Source organism: Bufo bufo, chromosome 2, assembly GCF_905171765.1.
Source record: "Bufo bufo chromosome 2, aBufBuf1.1, whole genome shotgun sequence".
NCBI classification, from domain to species: domain Eukaryota; kingdom Metazoa; phylum Chordata; class Amphibia; order Anura; family Bufonidae; genus Bufo; species Bufo bufo.
In genome coordinates this window covers 454,882,532-454,899,376 of record NC_053390.1, presented here as the reverse complement: position 1 = coordinate 454,899,376, position 16,845 = coordinate 454,882,532, and the positions used below count along the sequence as shown (strand labels likewise).

General features: G+C 45.1%; 1 protein-coding gene across 2 annotated transcripts in view; it reads right to left on the bottom strand.

The window, feature by feature from the left end:
• Positions 1-264: 264 nt before the first annotated feature.
• Positions 265-16,845, bottom strand: part of SGTA (small glutamine rich tetratricopeptide repeat co-chaperone alpha) — a 62,446-nt gene continuing 45,865 nt past the window's right edge. For both annotated transcript variants that reach the window (XM_040417598.1, XM_040417599.1), the window contains exon 11: positions 265-1,114. In XM_040417598.1, coding sequence (XP_040273532.1) covers positions 1,000-1,114 — 115 coding nt within the window. In that variant the 3' untranslated portion in view covers positions 265-999. The remainder of the gene's footprint in view (positions 1,115-16,845) is intronic.

The window sequence follows — 16,845 nt, the reverse complement described above, 5'->3', positions numbered from 1 at the left end:
TGTATATAAGAATCACAATGCGATTTAAGCAGTTTAGGTCAAGAAAATCAGCTGACCCCGACCCCCCCTCCCCCAACCTTAATAAAAATCACACATTTAAAAATGGATTTATACACAGATTTTAAATATTTTAATTAGTGGCTCTCAACCTGTACTATTACTATTCACTGATTTGTGGCAATAAAATGTGATCCTGTGGAGGAAAAAAACTTAAGTGTGTCCAAAACCAAGTTATTCATAAAAATACGATGAAGCGTGGATTTATTTAATTTTAGCACTCCGTCATTCTTTATTAAAATGCATTATGCATGGAAAACATTTGGCGGCCAGAATTAATCACTTACAATATTTCACACCGGGTCAACTACGAGGAGCTCCAGGACCTAGAAACAGTTTCTGTAAATTCCAGACAGAAAATTGAGAGAGTGGAGCGCACCTGAAGACAGCAAAACACCTGTCCTTTTTCACGTGTATTGTGCAGGTCATGCCGGGACGACAATCAGGTACTCGCTTTCTGTTAGGAACCACAAACCCAGTCCAAAACCAAAAGTTTCACTTTTTTTCTAGCAATATCTGTGCACCAGGAACAGAATGTGGGTTATTTGAAGTAGTCAGTACATTACAAATCGATAAATGGTGCTAACCAACACCACGACCCCTTGTATAAATTATAAGCAGACAAGGATAGGTCAGGGAAGAAAGGGAAACACCAATGTACTGTATCATTACCCTTCAAAAAAGGACCAAATGTTCATAATGGGTCGGCCTTTTGCGCTACCCTGTGATTAATCATACTTATCAGATCCTTCTGCAGATGGTGGTGATGCACAAAGTATGAGGTAACGTAAAAAACAAAAAAAAAATCTCCATTAAAGAATAGCAATAACCACTGTTCGCACAACTGTAAAAAAGGAAGACAGGCCGTAGTGTGGTCACTTGGTACTTCCTGTTCAAATTTTCTTGAAATATATATAAATCGCCTTCACATGCTGGAGCAGATCATTGATGCTGATCTTCATTGCTTGCACTTGGGGTCCGGCTTCTGATCTGACTGCGCAACTGTTCTATTAGTTCTGGGTTTTGTTGCTGCATTTGTTGAGCAAACTGTTGCCCTCTAAAAAGATAACATAAAAAGAAAATCAAAATTAATAATAATGTCGGGTTCGGGCTACCAGCGACAGCAACTAAGGGAAGGGATGGGCTTAAAGGTATTAGGTTTGAGTCTACAGAGATGGATTTAATGGTATTGTTTGTAATTATGTTGAAATTATAGTAATATGTTTTTTATATGTGTATAAGCCTTCTTTGGTATCTTTTTGTTCCCGGCTCTGTTGAAAAGTTTGTGTAATCACCATTGAAGAAAATAAAAAATATTTATTAATTTTATTTTTTGAATTATTAATGTCAAATAAGATGTCCACCATGATTAAAGGGCATCGGTCAGCAGATTTATGCCTATGAAGCTGGCTGATCTGTTACATGCGCACTTGGCAGCTGAAGGCATCTGTGTTGATCCCATGTTCACATGTGTCTGCATTGCTGAGAAAAATGAAGATTACTCTTACCGGTAATTGGATTTTCCTGAACCCACGTCAGCACCACGAGAGAGAGGCTCCACCCCCATAGACAGGAAACCTGAAGTACAATAAGGCGGATTTCTCCTCCCACTTCTCATCCTTGGAAAAACATACTGAAGTGGGAGGAGAACCTCCGCCTTATTGTACTTCAGGTTTCCTGTCTATGGGGGTGGAGCCTCTCTCTCGTGGTGCTGACGTGGGTTCAGGAAAATCCAATTACCGGTAAGAGTAATCTTCATTTTTCCCCTCACCCACGACAAGACCACAAGAGTGAAAACCAAGGAGACACTTGGGGTGGGTTGACAGCCGAAAGCACCTTAGTAGCAAAGGTTAAATCAGAAGAAAAGTCTAGCTGTACAGTCGTGGCCAAAAGTTTTGAGAATGACAAAAATATTAGTTTTCACAAGGCTTGCTGCTAAACTGCTTTTAGATCTTTGTTTCAGTGGTTTCTGTGATGTAGTGAAATATAATTACACGCACTTCATACGTTTCAAAGGCTTTTATCGACAATTACATGACATTTATGCAAAGAGTCAGTATTTGCAGTGTTGGCCCTTCTTTTTCAGGACCTCTGCAATTCGACTGGGCATGCTCTCAATCAACTTCGGGGCCAATTCCTGACTGATAGCAACCCATTCTTTCATAATCACTTCTTGGAGTTTGTCAGAATTAGTGGGTTTTTGTTTGTCCACCCGCCTCTTGAGGATTGACCACAAGTTCTCAATGGGATTAAGTTATTAACCTACAAAAAAGGCCAACTGCCAACTAGACAGCTATAATTTACCACTTGAAAACTATGATAGACCAGAACGAACAAGTGGAAATGTTGTATCAAAAAATAAGTTTATTTATAAAATATAAAGAGTGGAGAAGCTACAGGATGATATCCAAAGATACGGAAAAGCACAGGGTAAATGACACCAATCAATCACCAATACTACTGTGAAATATAGCATACAGTAGGATGCAGTCCATGAATCCAAATCAAAGCTCAAGGAGAACCAGGATGGTGGGTGCCACTGTAGGGCTATGCACCCACTGTACAAATGACCATACCTGATAATCCATGGGCTGATTTGCACCTGACACAGTACATAAATACCTAGACTAACCAGTATAGTGGTAGATAATGATAGATACTAAAGATAGAAATAAATATCTCAGTCGGAGAAAGGGGATGGTACCAATATGCACAGAAGAAATATATCTGTATGGGAGACTCACTATGGATACAAGCAAAGGTCCCATGCAAAATGTAATACGGTACTAGTGACAGGACGTACCTGAGGACATGGTGATGGATGGAAAGTCAAACCCTGAGCGCGAGACCTCGACGCGCGTTTCACCTCAACGGCTTCGTCTCCTTGAGCTTTGATTTGGATTCATGGACTGCATCCTACTGTATGCTATATTTCACAGTAGTATTGGTGATTGATTGGTGTCATTTACCCTGTGCTTTTCCGTATCTTTGGATATCATCCTGTAGCTTCTCCACTCTTTATATTTTATAAATAAACTTATTTTTTGATACAACATTTCCACTTGTTCGTTCTGCTCAATGGGATTAAGATCTGGGGAGTTTCCAGGCCATGGACCCAAAATGTCAACGTTTTGGTCCCCGAGCCACTTAGTTATCACTTTTGCCTTATGGCACGGTGCTCCATCGTGCTGGAAAATGCATTGTTCTTCACCAAACTGTTGTTGGATTGTTGGAAGAAGTTGCTGTTGGAGGGTGTTTTGGTACCATTCTTTATTCAAGGCTGTGTTTTTGGGCAAAATTGTGAGTGAGCCCACTCCCTTGGATGAGAAGCAACCCCACACATTAATGGTCTCAGGATGCTTTACTGTTGGGCATGACACAGGACTGTGCGTGCAGATGCGCTCACACCTGCCTGCTGCCATTGCTGAGCAAGCTCTGCACTGGTGGCACTCAGATCCCGCAGCTGATTCCTCTTTAGGAGACTATCCTGGCGCTTGCTGGACTTTCTTGGACGCCCTGAAGCCTTCTTTTTTTTTTTTTTTAAATCAAATCGTTTTTATTCAACAATAGATACATAATAAAACATAAAACAATACGTTGTGTTTTCTTTTCTTTACATTATCCACCGTGTGGAATCAGTGAACAACAGTAATCATAAATATATCACCACTCAGTTTTAACTCGAATCCATACAATACGTGTACACTTGCTAAAACAAATATTTTAGACATAGAATTACCATAACTTAACCCTCCCAACCTCCCTCCCCCCCTTACCCTGCCCCAACCCTAACAGCTGGTCTTGACCGTCACAAGCCTATATAACCACATGGGTATGAGATAACCATTCACTCCACATTTTATCAAACTTCTGAGGACACCCTCTCTTCACATACACCCCTTTTTCGAGTATCAGCATGTCATGCACCTTCCGTTCAAACTCACTCAGTGTGGGCGGACTCCCCTGGATCCACCTCATAGCAATCAGTTTCCTGGCCACATATAGCAATCTCCCCACAGCGACCTTAACCGGTTCAGTCCCTCCAATTTCAGACACATACCCCAGAAAACACACCTTAGGATCTTTTTGAATTTTCAATGTCAGTTTACTATTAATCATATTTCTAACTTCCTCCCAATAATTACCAACTACTGGACAAGACCACAGCATATGCAACAAGTCTGCACCATCTTCCATACACTTTGGGCACTTGTCATCACTTCTTACTCCTATCTTTTTCAGGAACACCGGTGTTTTGTACACTATGTATGATAAATAGTTGGGACAGTTTGCCCTGTTCACTTAAGGACACCTTGGGGACTGCTTCTAATATATCTTCCCACTTATCCTTAGACATATCTCCCACGTCAGCCTCCCATTTTTTCATTCTTGAAAGCGGATATCCCTCTAAGAATATTTCCAGTAAAAGAGCGTACACCTGTGATATTAACCCTCTTTTTCCCCCACCTGTCGGAAGAACAAGCTTATGAACCACCTCCATTTGAGCTATCTCACATCCTTTCCGCAACGTGACCTCAAGGGCATGCCTTATTTGAAGATATTTATAGAACCACTCCCTAGGGATATTAAATTCCTGCTGCAGGTTTTGAAATGACTTACATATCTTGTCTTTAATTAATTGTCCAATTCTCGTCACTCCATAAGTTTCCCAGTTCCTAAGTCCTGGTATGGCAAATAGTTCTGGCAACAAGTGGTTCTTTCCAATAGGAGAAAGTTCACTAATACCTCCCACTCCTCTTAGCAGCTTCACTTTTGCCCAAACTTTTTTCATAAGTTCAATAAGAGGGAGTTTATCCCTCCCTGCATGCATTCCTGAGCCTTCTAGAATGCCCATGAGGTCACGACTGCCCAGCCAATGCTGCAATATCTGCCCAGTCATGTCCGGTGCTTGTAGATCAATCCATCCCTTAAAATGCTGACATTGGGAAGCCAAAAAATAAATCCATGCATTAGGGACAGCCAGGCCCCCTTCCGACTTAGAATACTGCAATGTCTCCAGTTTGATCCTAGCCTGTCCATACTTCCAACTAAGATCTCTAAATATAGAGTGAATTTTCTTGAATCTATCCAGAGGGATCCAAACTGGAGCATTATTCAGTATATATAGCAACTGGGGCATCATAACCATTTTTAAAAGGTTAACTCTACCTACCACCGAAAGAAAGATTCTAAACCATGACCTCACTTTAAGCCTAAAAGTAGCCAGCAATGGGGACAGATTAAGTTCTTCAAAATCCGATAGCCTCGTTGTTATATGTAATCCCAGATATTTAAATTTATCCACCCAGGGCACCAAACTATCTACTTGTCTGCCTGCCAGGGCCTGCCCATCAATTGGCATCAAAGAGGATTTTTGCCAGTTTATCCGCAGACCAGAAAAGCTACCAAATCTGTCAATCAATGCCATGGCCGCATCCAGAGACGCACCAGTATCGCCCATGAAAAGTAGAGTATCATCAGCGTACATAGCCACTTTATTGTGCAGCCCACCGTATCTAAACCCCTCTATACTTGTTGATAAACGAATATGTGCCGCAAGCGGCTCTATTGCAAGAGCAAACAATAAGGGCGACAGTGGGCATCCCTGCCTGGAGCCCCTGGCAAGGGGAAAACAGTCTGACAACCCTCCATTAGCTCTAATTCTCGCCTTAGGACTAGAATACAGAACCTGTACCCACTGAATGAACCGCTCACCAAAGCCCATAGTTCTCAGGACCCCCCACAAATACCTCCATTCCACACTGTCAAACGCCTTAGCGGCGTCAAGCGCAAGCAAGGCCCTGTCTCCACTGTTATCCGCCGGAATATTTAAACTAGTGTACAGCCTACGAAGATTAATAGCCGTCGATTTCCCTGGCATAAACCCAGTCTGATCCGGGTGTACTATGGTCAGAATTACTTTGGACAGCCTGTTCGCCAACACCTTCGCCAGGAGCTTAACATCAGCCGTGAGAAGTGAAATTGGCCTGTAGGAATCCGGTATTTTAGGATCCTTTCCAGGTTTAGGTATAACCACAATTATAGCTTCCTGCATCGAATGTGGTAACGAACCTGCCTCCAATGAGTGCTCAAACACCTTAAGTAATTCAGGGAGTAATATCCCCTGCAGCTTTTTGTATACCTCTACTGGGAGGCCATCAGCTCCAGGCGCCTTACCACTTGCCATGTCCCCAAGTGCAGCTTCCAGTTCCTCAAGTGTAATCGGCTCCTCCAGCCTCTCTCTATCCTCTTCCGACAGCACCGATAACTGTGCCTCCCCTAAGAAATCATTCAGAGCCTCATCAGAACTAGATCCAGTGGAAGTATATAGAGATACATAAAAGCTTTTTAAAATATCTAATATTCCTTTCGTGTCCTGGCTACTGTTCCCCATGTCATCTCTCAATTCCTGAATGCAAGAGGAGCCCCTCTGGGCCTGCGAGACCACCGACAACAAATGACCCACCTTCTCTCCTTCCTCAAAAGAACTGACGATAAAAGCTTCTCTTTCTATCTGCGGCCTGGACCAAATGACATCTCAACTGCTCCTGGGCTACCTCCAGCGCCTCACTACTAACCGTGGTGGGGGATCTACTAAACTCTCTCTCAGCCTCAGCCACTAGTACATGCGCCTTGACATCCGCCTCCCTGGATCTGGATTTATGCTTGTTAATTTCTTTCATCAGAACTCCCCTCAGGAATGCTTTCATGGCGTCCCATACACCTGGTATCGAAGCCGACCCTGTATTGATATCGAAAAATTCCTTAATTTCCAGAGAAATCCCAGACAGGTCACCCAACACATTCAGCCAATGAGGATTACACTTCCACAGCCTCGGTCCCTGTCTGAGCACCCCCAGGCACAAGTCAATCTGCACCAGAGAATGGTCCGACAACGACCGAGGATGATAAACGACACCCTTAACTAGTGGTAGCATTATGTCGTTAACAAGGGCCAGATCTATACGCGATAGCGAATGGTGCGTGGCGGATCTACACGAGAATTCACGCTTATCTGGGTTACGCAATCTCCATACATCCTGTACTCCTACCGCACCCAAAATATTCCTGAGAGCCGCACTCCCCGGTGAACCACCTGCTCCCTCCACCCGGCATCTATCTAGGGAGTCATTCAGCGTGCAATTAAAGTCCCCAACCAACAGCCACGGCAACCCAGGGAAGTCCTCGACAAAGCCCATGATCTCTCTTATTAACGGAGAAGCAAACGGTGGAGGCACATACACAGACACTAGCACCACCTGTATTCCATCCACCTTACACACAACACACACATATCTACCCTCAGCATCCACACAATCCTGCATATGTTCATACCTAATACTACTATGCACAATCATACTTACACCTCTAGAATGAGAGGAATGAGTTGAATGTAACGCATGAATCACCCAATTTTTACTCATCCAGTGTAAATTTTCTCCAGTCAAATGCGTTTCCTGAAGGCAACATATAGCCGGCTGAAACCGCCCCAAATACTGAAAAATACACTGTCTTTTCCGTGCATCAGCCATCCCTCTCACATTCCAGCTTAAGACTCTAATCACCTGTGACATGGTAAAACTTCAAACCATATTTGAATCTCACAGCTCACTCAGATAACATTCGCTCATAGTTCAAGACCTTAACCCTTCCCCCCCAACCTTCTCCCTGCCCCCCCACCCCCCTCCCTCTCGTAGTCAGGTTACTGTAACAGGGGATCACTGTCCCCTCAGTATCCACTTCACACATTAAAACAGGGCAATCCGAGAGCACCTTGCCCCCCAACCTACAATAAACATAACAGTTTAACACATTTCCTCAGGTAGAGAATCCTCCCCACATCTGAGAAATACATTTTACTATCATTACCGCCTGCTCCCTCCTCAGGAACTACCATGTGGTAGCATTACATAATACACTCCCTAACTGGTGCAACATTTAAAGCAATCCTAGAGTGCAAATGCATATATAAAGTGAACATAAGAAACATATCTGCCTCCTTCAAGTGTCCAGGGCACCACTTCTCAATTGTCGCTCGTGGACATCCAGCCACTGCGCCGCCTCCTCCGGATCTTCAAAAAATCTGGTGGATCCCAATGCCACCACACGCAGTTTAGCAGGAAACAGCATAGCGTACTGGACTTGTAGAGCTCTCAGCCTTTTCTTTATATCCATAAATCTGCTTCTCCTCCGCTGCACTTCGTTGGAATAATCCGGGAATATGGACACTTTAACCCCATTCAGGACCATCTCCTCATTGTCCCTTGATTGCCGCAGGATAGTGTCCTGGTCTTTAAAATGGAGTATCTTCGCCAGTATGGGACGGGGAGGTCTGCCAGGCGGAAGCGGCCGCATGGGGACTCTGTGCGCCCGCTCCACCGCATATAATGAGGATAGACCTTTTTCATGAAATAGTTGGTGCAACCATTTTTCCACAAATTCAGTGGCATTATCCCCCTCAGTCTTCTCTGGCATACCCACAATCCGCAGGTTATTCCTTCTGGACCTGTTCTCCAGATCATCTGTTTTGGCGTATAAGGCAGCTATATCTTTAGCAGTTGTTTTTGCCGCCATTTGCAAGGGCTGAATAACGTCCTCAATAGTGGACACCCTCTTCTCCAATTCAGAGGTGCGTTCTGTGATTTTGTGTAGGTCATGCCTAATTAAAGACACATCCGACCTCAGGCTGCCAACCTGTACTGTAAGCACCTTCAGTGTGCTGTTACAACTGGCCACAGCGGCCATAATATCTTTTAGAGTAGGCTCTGCATCAGTCACAACTTTAGGGCCTACCGCGTCTTTTGCCGGCCGTGCAGGGGTTAATGGCGGCCAATTCACCGCATCTAGGGCCTCCCCATCAGTGGATTCACCCTCCTGTCGCCTCTCAACCACCAGGTAGGAAAGGATCGGCGATATAGGGGGTTGCTACCACTCTAAAGTCAGGATGTCTGCAGGAGCTCAGTGCGGTGCGACCTACTCCATGCGCTCTCAGGCCACGCCCCCGCCCTAAAGCCTTCTTAAGAATTGAACCTCTTTCCTTGAAGTTCTTGATGATCCTATAAATTGTTGATTGAGGTGCAATCTTAGTAGCCACAATATCCTTGCCTGTGAAGCCATTTTTATGCAACGCAATGATGGCTGCACGCGTTTCTTTGCAGGTCACCATGGTTAACAATGGAAGAACAATGATTTCAAGCATCACCCTCCTTTAACATATCAAGTCTGCCATTTTAACCCAATCAGCCCGACAATGATCTCCAGCCTTGTGCTCGTCAACATTCTCACCTGAGTTAACAAGACGATTACTGAAATGATCTCAGCAGGTCCTTTAATGACAGCAATGAAATGCAGTGGAAAGTTTTTTTTGGGATTAAGTTAATTTTGATGGCAAAGAAGGACTATGCAATTCATCTGATCACTCTTCATAACATTCTGGAGTATATGCAAATTGCTATTATAAAAACTTAAGCAGCACCTTTTTTAATTTCCAATATTTATGTAATTCTCAAAACTTTTGGCCACGACTGTAGACGGTTGTGTCTGAAAAAGGTAGTCGGAGAAGACCAGACCGCCGCCTTACAAATATCCTCAATATTGACAGCAGCCCTCTCAGCCCAAGAGGTGGAAATAGCCCGAGTAGAGTAGGCCTTAAGGCAGACCTGGGCAAACTACGGCCCGCGGGCCGTATACGGCCCGGCGGACCTTTTAATCCGGCCCCCGGGCGGAGCCAGAGGCGTGCCAAGCAACGATACCCCTCCTCCGCGAATGAAGAGGACTTCCGACTCGGCGTGCTGCGTGTGGCATGGCGCGGTGGCAGGGAGGCAGCGTCAGCGGCAGTACTGTCTAGGTAAGACACAGCAGGGGGGGGGGTGCCTCGTGCGAGCCGTACCCGGGACCCGGCCGGCCGCAATTATTCCCTTCTCTGTAACAGCGCAGCGCCCGCGGCTCTCATAGTATCGGCTGTGACTGTCTGACACTGACAGTCACAGAGCCGACAAGCATGAAGCTGCGGCCGCCTCCCCCTGTGCTGTGTGTAGTCAGTGTGACTAACACATGGCTGATCATCTCTGAGCATTACGTTTCTAAAGGCAAGGGGGGGGGGAGGGGTGTGTACTATTGTAAGGGGGGGGGTGTTCTGTATATGATGGGGGGGCCGGGGGGGTGTTCTGTACACAAGGGGACAATGGCTGGATTCACAGGGGACAATGGCTGGATTCACAGGGGACAATGGCTGGATTCACATTGGACAATGGCTGGATTCACAGGGGGACAATGGCTGGATTCACATTGGACAATGGCTGGATTCACAGGGGGACAATGGCTGGATTCACAGGGGACAATGGCTGGATTCACATGGGGACAATGGCTGGATTCACAGTGGGACAATTGCTGGATTCACAGGGGGACAATGGCTGGATTCACAGGGGGACAATGGCTGGATTCACAGGGGGACAATGGCTGGATTCACAGGGGGACAATGGCTGGATTCACAGGGGGACAATGGCTGGATTCACAGGGGGACAATGGCTGGATTCACAGGGGGACAATGGCTGGATTCACAGGGGGACAATGGCTGGATTCACAGGGGACAATGGCTGGATTCACATGGGACAATGGCTGGATTCACAGGGGGACAATTGCTGGATTCACAGGGGGACAATTGCTGGATTCACAGGGGGACAATGGCTGGATTCACAGGGGGACAATGGCTGGATTCACAGGGGGACAATGGCTGGATTCACAGGGGGACAATGGCTGGATTCACAGGGGGACAATGGCTGGATTCACAGGGGGACAATGGCTGGATTCACAGGGGGACAATGGCTGGATTCACAGGGGGACAATGGCTGGATTCACAGGGGGACAATGGCTGGATTCACAGGGGACAATGGCTGGATTCACAGGGGACAATGGCTGGATTCACAGGGGACAATGGCTGGATTCACAGGGGGACAATGGCTGGATTCACAGGGGGACAATGGCTGGATTCACAGGGGGACAATGGCTGGATTCACAGGGGGACAATGGCTGGATTCACAGGGGACAATGGCTGGATTCACAGGGGACAATGGCTGGATTCACAGGGGACAATGGCTGGATTCACAGGGGACAATGGCTGGATTCACATTGGACAATGGCTGGATTCACAGGGGGACAATGGCTGGATTCACAGGGGACAATGGCTGGATTCACATGGGGACAATGGCTGGATTCACAGGGGACAATGGCTGGATTCACAGGGGACAATGGCTGGATTCACAGGGGGACAATGGCTTTCACTAATATGAGTCACAAATAGTGAAAAATGTTCATTGTTTTGGGAAATTTTGTTTAATAAATTTAAATTTTTTTCTTGTAAGGCAACCTCACTTTTTCATTGTTTAACTATAACAAGTACTCGTACCAGTTGTCCAACAATGATATTTACTGCTTTTTATAAAGAAATACAATTGATTTTATGCAGTATTGAGTTTAGCCTTTTGGCCCGGCCCTCCAAAATATTTTCAGTTTCTCATGTGGCCCCATCGAAAAAATAATTGCCCACCCCTGCCTTAAGGCCTTCTGGAGGAGACTTCCCTGAAGATGAATAAGCCAACGACACTGCTGACGTAATCCATCTAGCCAAAGTATTTTTTTGATGCTGCATGGCCTTTTTTTTCCCCCCTGAAAAACAACAAACAGAGGAAGATTTCCTCCAGTCTTTAGTTCTGGAAAAGTATTGTATTATAGGGGTTGTCTGAGTTATAAAAAAAAACAACAATATATAGCACTGTAAATCTGATGGGCAGCAATATCTAACGAAGCTAAGCAAGTTTTAGGAAAAAAATAATAATTATATATATAATATATTTCCTCATTTCCCTGGTTGTCTTCTGGCCCTCTGCAATAACAATCTCTGCCCCTCCCGCTGCTCTGCTAAGGGAGTGAATACAAGAACTGCCCTGAGTGACATGTCTGCCTGCTGGGATACTCAGCAGCATGTTGTATGTGTAGGACTACAAGTCCCAGCTGTACAATGACACTGCTGATACACACAGGATCTTCTCCCTACCTGTTCTTGTGCAGACCTCTTTTAGTCCGTCAGCTCCTGTGCCCAGCATTTGTCTCCTCAATGCTTGTAGCTACTCAGTAAGGCTCCATTCACACATCTGTGGTGTGTTGCGGACCCGCAAATTGCGGATCCGCAACACACCCGCCCGGCACCCCTATAGAAATGCCTATTCTTGTCAGCAAGCTGCGGACAAGAATAGGACATGTTCTATCTTTTGCGGAGCTGCGGACCTGAAGATCAGGGCTGCGCTCCGCAAATGCAGATAGCACACTGTGTGCTGTCCGCATCCATTACGTGCCCATAGAAAATGAATGGGTCCGCACCCGTTCCGCAAAATTGCGGAACGAATGCGGACCCATTTGCGGACGTGTGAATGGAGCCTAAAGCCTTCAGCTCTGAGTCTGTGCTCCTGAAGGGGTTAATCTTTCCTGAAGTATCCAGTGGGAGGGAGACACAGGCCAGACAGCAGAGCAGAGCAGAGGGGGGCATGGCCAGCACAGTGACATCTGGTGTACAGACTCATATCTGATCTCTCAGGCTTGTGCATGAAGAATCAGAGCAGGGAGAGAAGCTGAAATCACAGGTCATGTGACCCTCAGTGAAATCTGAGAAAGGACCAACTACAGATGCAGTAAGTGCATGGTAAGGCTCCATTCACACGTCCGCAAATGGGTCCGCATCCGTTCCGCAATTTTGCGGACCCATTCATTTTCTATGGGGACGGAATGGATGCGGACAGCACACAGTGTGCTGTCCGCATTTGCGGAGCGCGGCCCCGATCTTCGGGTCCGCAGCTCCGCAAAAGATAGAACATGTCCTATTCTTGTCCGCAGCTGCGGACAAGAATAGGCATTTCTATAGGGGTGCCGGGCGGGTGTGTTGCGGATCTGCAATTTGCAGGTCCGCAACACACCACGGACGTGTGAATGGAGCCTAAAGCTGTTACATTTGATTAGTTGGAAACCTACAAAGAACAAAAAAAATAATAACTCCGACAACCCCTTTAAACACCTAACATCAAGGCAGTGAAAAGACTGTTCCAACCTTTTTATGAGTCACCATCTACAGTCGTGGCCAAAAGTTTTGAGAATTACATAAATATTGGAAAAGTTGCTGCTTAAGTTTTTATAATAGCAATTTGCATATACTCCAGAATGTTATGAAGAGTGATTAGATGAATTGCATAGTCCTTCTTTGCCATGAAAATTAACTTGATCCCCAAAGAATTTTTCCACTGCATTTCATTGCTGTCATTAAAGGACCTGCTGAGATCATTTCAGTAATCGTCTTGTTAACTCGGGTGAGAATGTTGACGAACACAAGGCTGGAGATCATTATGTCAGGCTGATTGGGTTAAAATGGCAAACTTGATATGTTAAAAGGAGGGTGATGCTTGAAATCATTGTTCTTCCATTGTTAACCATGGTGACCTGCAAAGAAACGCGTGCAGCCATCATTGTGTTGCATAAAAATGGCTTCACAGGCAAGGATATTGTGGCTACTAAGATTGCACCTCAATCAACAATTTATAGGATCATCAAGAAGGTCAAGGAAAGAGGTTCAATTCTTGTTAAGAAGGCTTCAGGGCGTCCAAGAAAGTCCAGCAAGCGCCAGGATCGTCTCCTAAAGAGGATTCAGCTGCGGGATCGGAGTGCCACCAGTGCAGAGCTTGCTCAGGAATGGCAGCAGGCAGGTGTGAGCGCATCTGCACGCACAGTGAGGCGAAGACTTTTGGAAGATGGCCTGGTGTCAAGGCCAGCAAAGAAGCCACTTCTCTCCAAAAAAAACATCAGGGACAGATTGATCTTCTGCAGAAAGTTTGGTGAATGGACTGCTGAGGACTAGGGCAAAGTCATATTCTCCGATGAAGCCTCTTTCTGATTGTTTGGGGCATCTGGAAAAAGGCTTGTTCGGAGAAGAAAAGGTGAGCGCTACCATCAGTCCTGTGTCATGCCAACAGTAAAGTATCCTGAGACCATTCATGTGTGGGGTTGCTTCTCATCCAAGGGAGTGGGCTCACTCACAATTTTGCCCAAAAACACAGCCATGAATAAAGAATGGTACCAAAACACACTCCAACAGCAACTTCTTCCAACAATCCAACAACAGTTTGGTGAAAAACAATGCATTTTCCAGCACGATGGAGCACCGTGCCATAAGGCAAAAGTGATAACTAAGTGGCTCGGGGACCAAAACGTTGACATTTTGGGTCCATGGCCTGGAAACTCCCCAGATCTTAATCCTATTGAGAACTTGTGGTCAATCCTCAAGAGGCGGGTGGACAAACAAAAACCCACTAATTCTGACAAACTCAAAGAAGCGATTATGAAAGAATGGGTTGCTATCGGTCAGGAATTGGCCCAGAAGTTGATTGAGAGCATGCCCAGTCGAATTGCAGAGGTCCTGAAAAAGAAGGGCCAACACTGCAAATACTGACTCTTTGCATAAAATGTCATGTAATTGTCGATAAAAGCCTTTGAAAACGTATGAAGTGCGTGTAATTATATTTCACTACATCACAGAAACAACTGAAACAAAGATCTAAAAGCAGTTTAGCAGCAAACTTTGTGAAAACTAATATTTGTGTCATTCTCAAAACTTTTGGCCACGACTGTACAGAGGAGGAAGCACAATAACCTGAGATCTGTGAAACTTGAAAGCTTCCTTAGGAAGGAAAGCTGGGTCAGGTTGGAATCTCACCCTATCTTCCAATATGGTAGTATAAGGGGGATTAATTGAAATACTGTGGAGTTCACTAATCCTACAGGCTGAAGTCAGGGCTACTAATAGGCAAAGCTTAAAAGACTTTGTTAAAGCGTTTAGCACCAAATTTAAATCTCAAGGAGCTACCCTGGAAAAGAAATTCAGGAAATAGATAAAAAAAAAATAAATAAATAAATAAATAAATAGAAAATAAAATAAAAATTAGAAATGGATCTGAAGCTAGATTCTCATTAAACTGGGCCGAGAGCGCAGAGACCTGAATCTTCAACGTGCTGGGTGTCAATTTAAATTGTAAACCCTTCTGAAGAAATTCCAGAATCTGGCAGACCAGAACCTGAGAGGGAATGCTCCTAAAATCCAAGTCAGCAAAACTCAGGAATTTCCTGAAGACCCGTGCATAGATAGACATCATAACCACCTTCCTACATCTTGAGAGGGTATTAACCAGGTCTGAGGAAAACTCCCTCTTAGTCATCAGGAACCTTTCAAATTCCATGCCGTCAGATGGAGGCCCTTTATCAGAGGATGAAAAATCGGCCCCTGAGATAGGTCTTGGATTTCCGGAAGGACCCATGGATCTGTCACTGACATCTTTCTTAGCCACGTGAACCATGTTCTCCTGGGCCAAAAGGGAGCTATTAAAATCACCCTTGCATAATCCTCCCTTATTTTCTGCAACACCCTGGGAATCAAGGGAAATGGGGGCAAAGCATATCCCAGATTAAAACTCCAACTGTGGAGGAAAGCATCCAGACCACAGGGGGATCCTTCTGGGGATAGAGAGAAAAAATAAAAAATAAAATAAAATCTTACTTTCCTGTTCTGACTTGTCACAAAAAGGTCTATTGAAGGGACCCCCCAACTGTCTGTAATCTGTCAGAAAATCTTTAGGTTTAGACTCCACTCCCCCTGGGAAATCAGATGACGACTTCTGCCTAAATATCTGTTTAAATATTTTCTGTGCCTTTGAGGTGAATTGCCGAGATGGAGCTACAATTCTGTTCGGCTAGCTGAAGAATCTCTTCCGTCATAGACATCAAACTCCTGCTCCTGGTACCTCCCAGTTTGTTCATGCAAGAAACTACAGTCCTGTTGTCTGACATGACTCAGATGTCTGTTCGATAGCAATGGGAGAACCTCTGACATTGCAAACTTCACTGCCAAAAATTCTTTCATATTTGAGGAGGCCGACTTCAAAGTGCCCCTCCATAAACCCTGAATGGATTGGTCCAGAATCTGAGTCCCCCAACCCCAAGGGCTCGAATCTGTGGTCAAGCACAAGAGCTCCTTCTTTTCTTACTCCAAGGTGCCCCCTGGGACATATTGTCTCTCATCAACCACCACTCTAGATCCTCTAGGGTCCGATCGGATATTACCAATCTTTTATCTAAGGGTTTCTTCCCCTCTTCCCACGCTGTCAACAAGTCCCAATGCAGAAGCCTGGAATGGAACTGGGCCCATACAATGGCAGGAATACAAGATGTCAGGCTTCCCAGAATTGAAATACCTTTTCTCAAGGATATCCTTGTGTTCTGTGTCAAGTCCTGTATTTTCCTTCTTACTTTTAACATTTTTTTCTTTCATCAAAAAAACAACATTTCTGTACTTAGAACCAGCAATTTTTGGGTTTACTTCTGGATTCGGGTGAGGGTTCTGGTCTCGACTTTTCTCTGTTCAGGATCCATCCCATCATCTCTAGGATCTGAGACCCCTCCTGTACTGCTTTCCTGCAGGATTTTCGTGTTTCTCCTATCAGAGAGTCATCCAGGTAAGGGATGAAAAGAATGTCCTTCTCTCTGATACGAGCCCCTATTTCTAAGATCACCTTCATAAATACTCTCGGTGCCATTGAAAGCCCAAAGGGAAGGGCCTGAAACTGCAGATGTTTGACCACTCCTAGTTCTCCTGGCACTCAGAGAAACTTTTGATAATCCTGATGAATAGGGATGTGAAAAAAGGCATATTTTAAGTCCAGAACTGCCATGAAGCAATTTGCAGCTTTATAGTCTCCA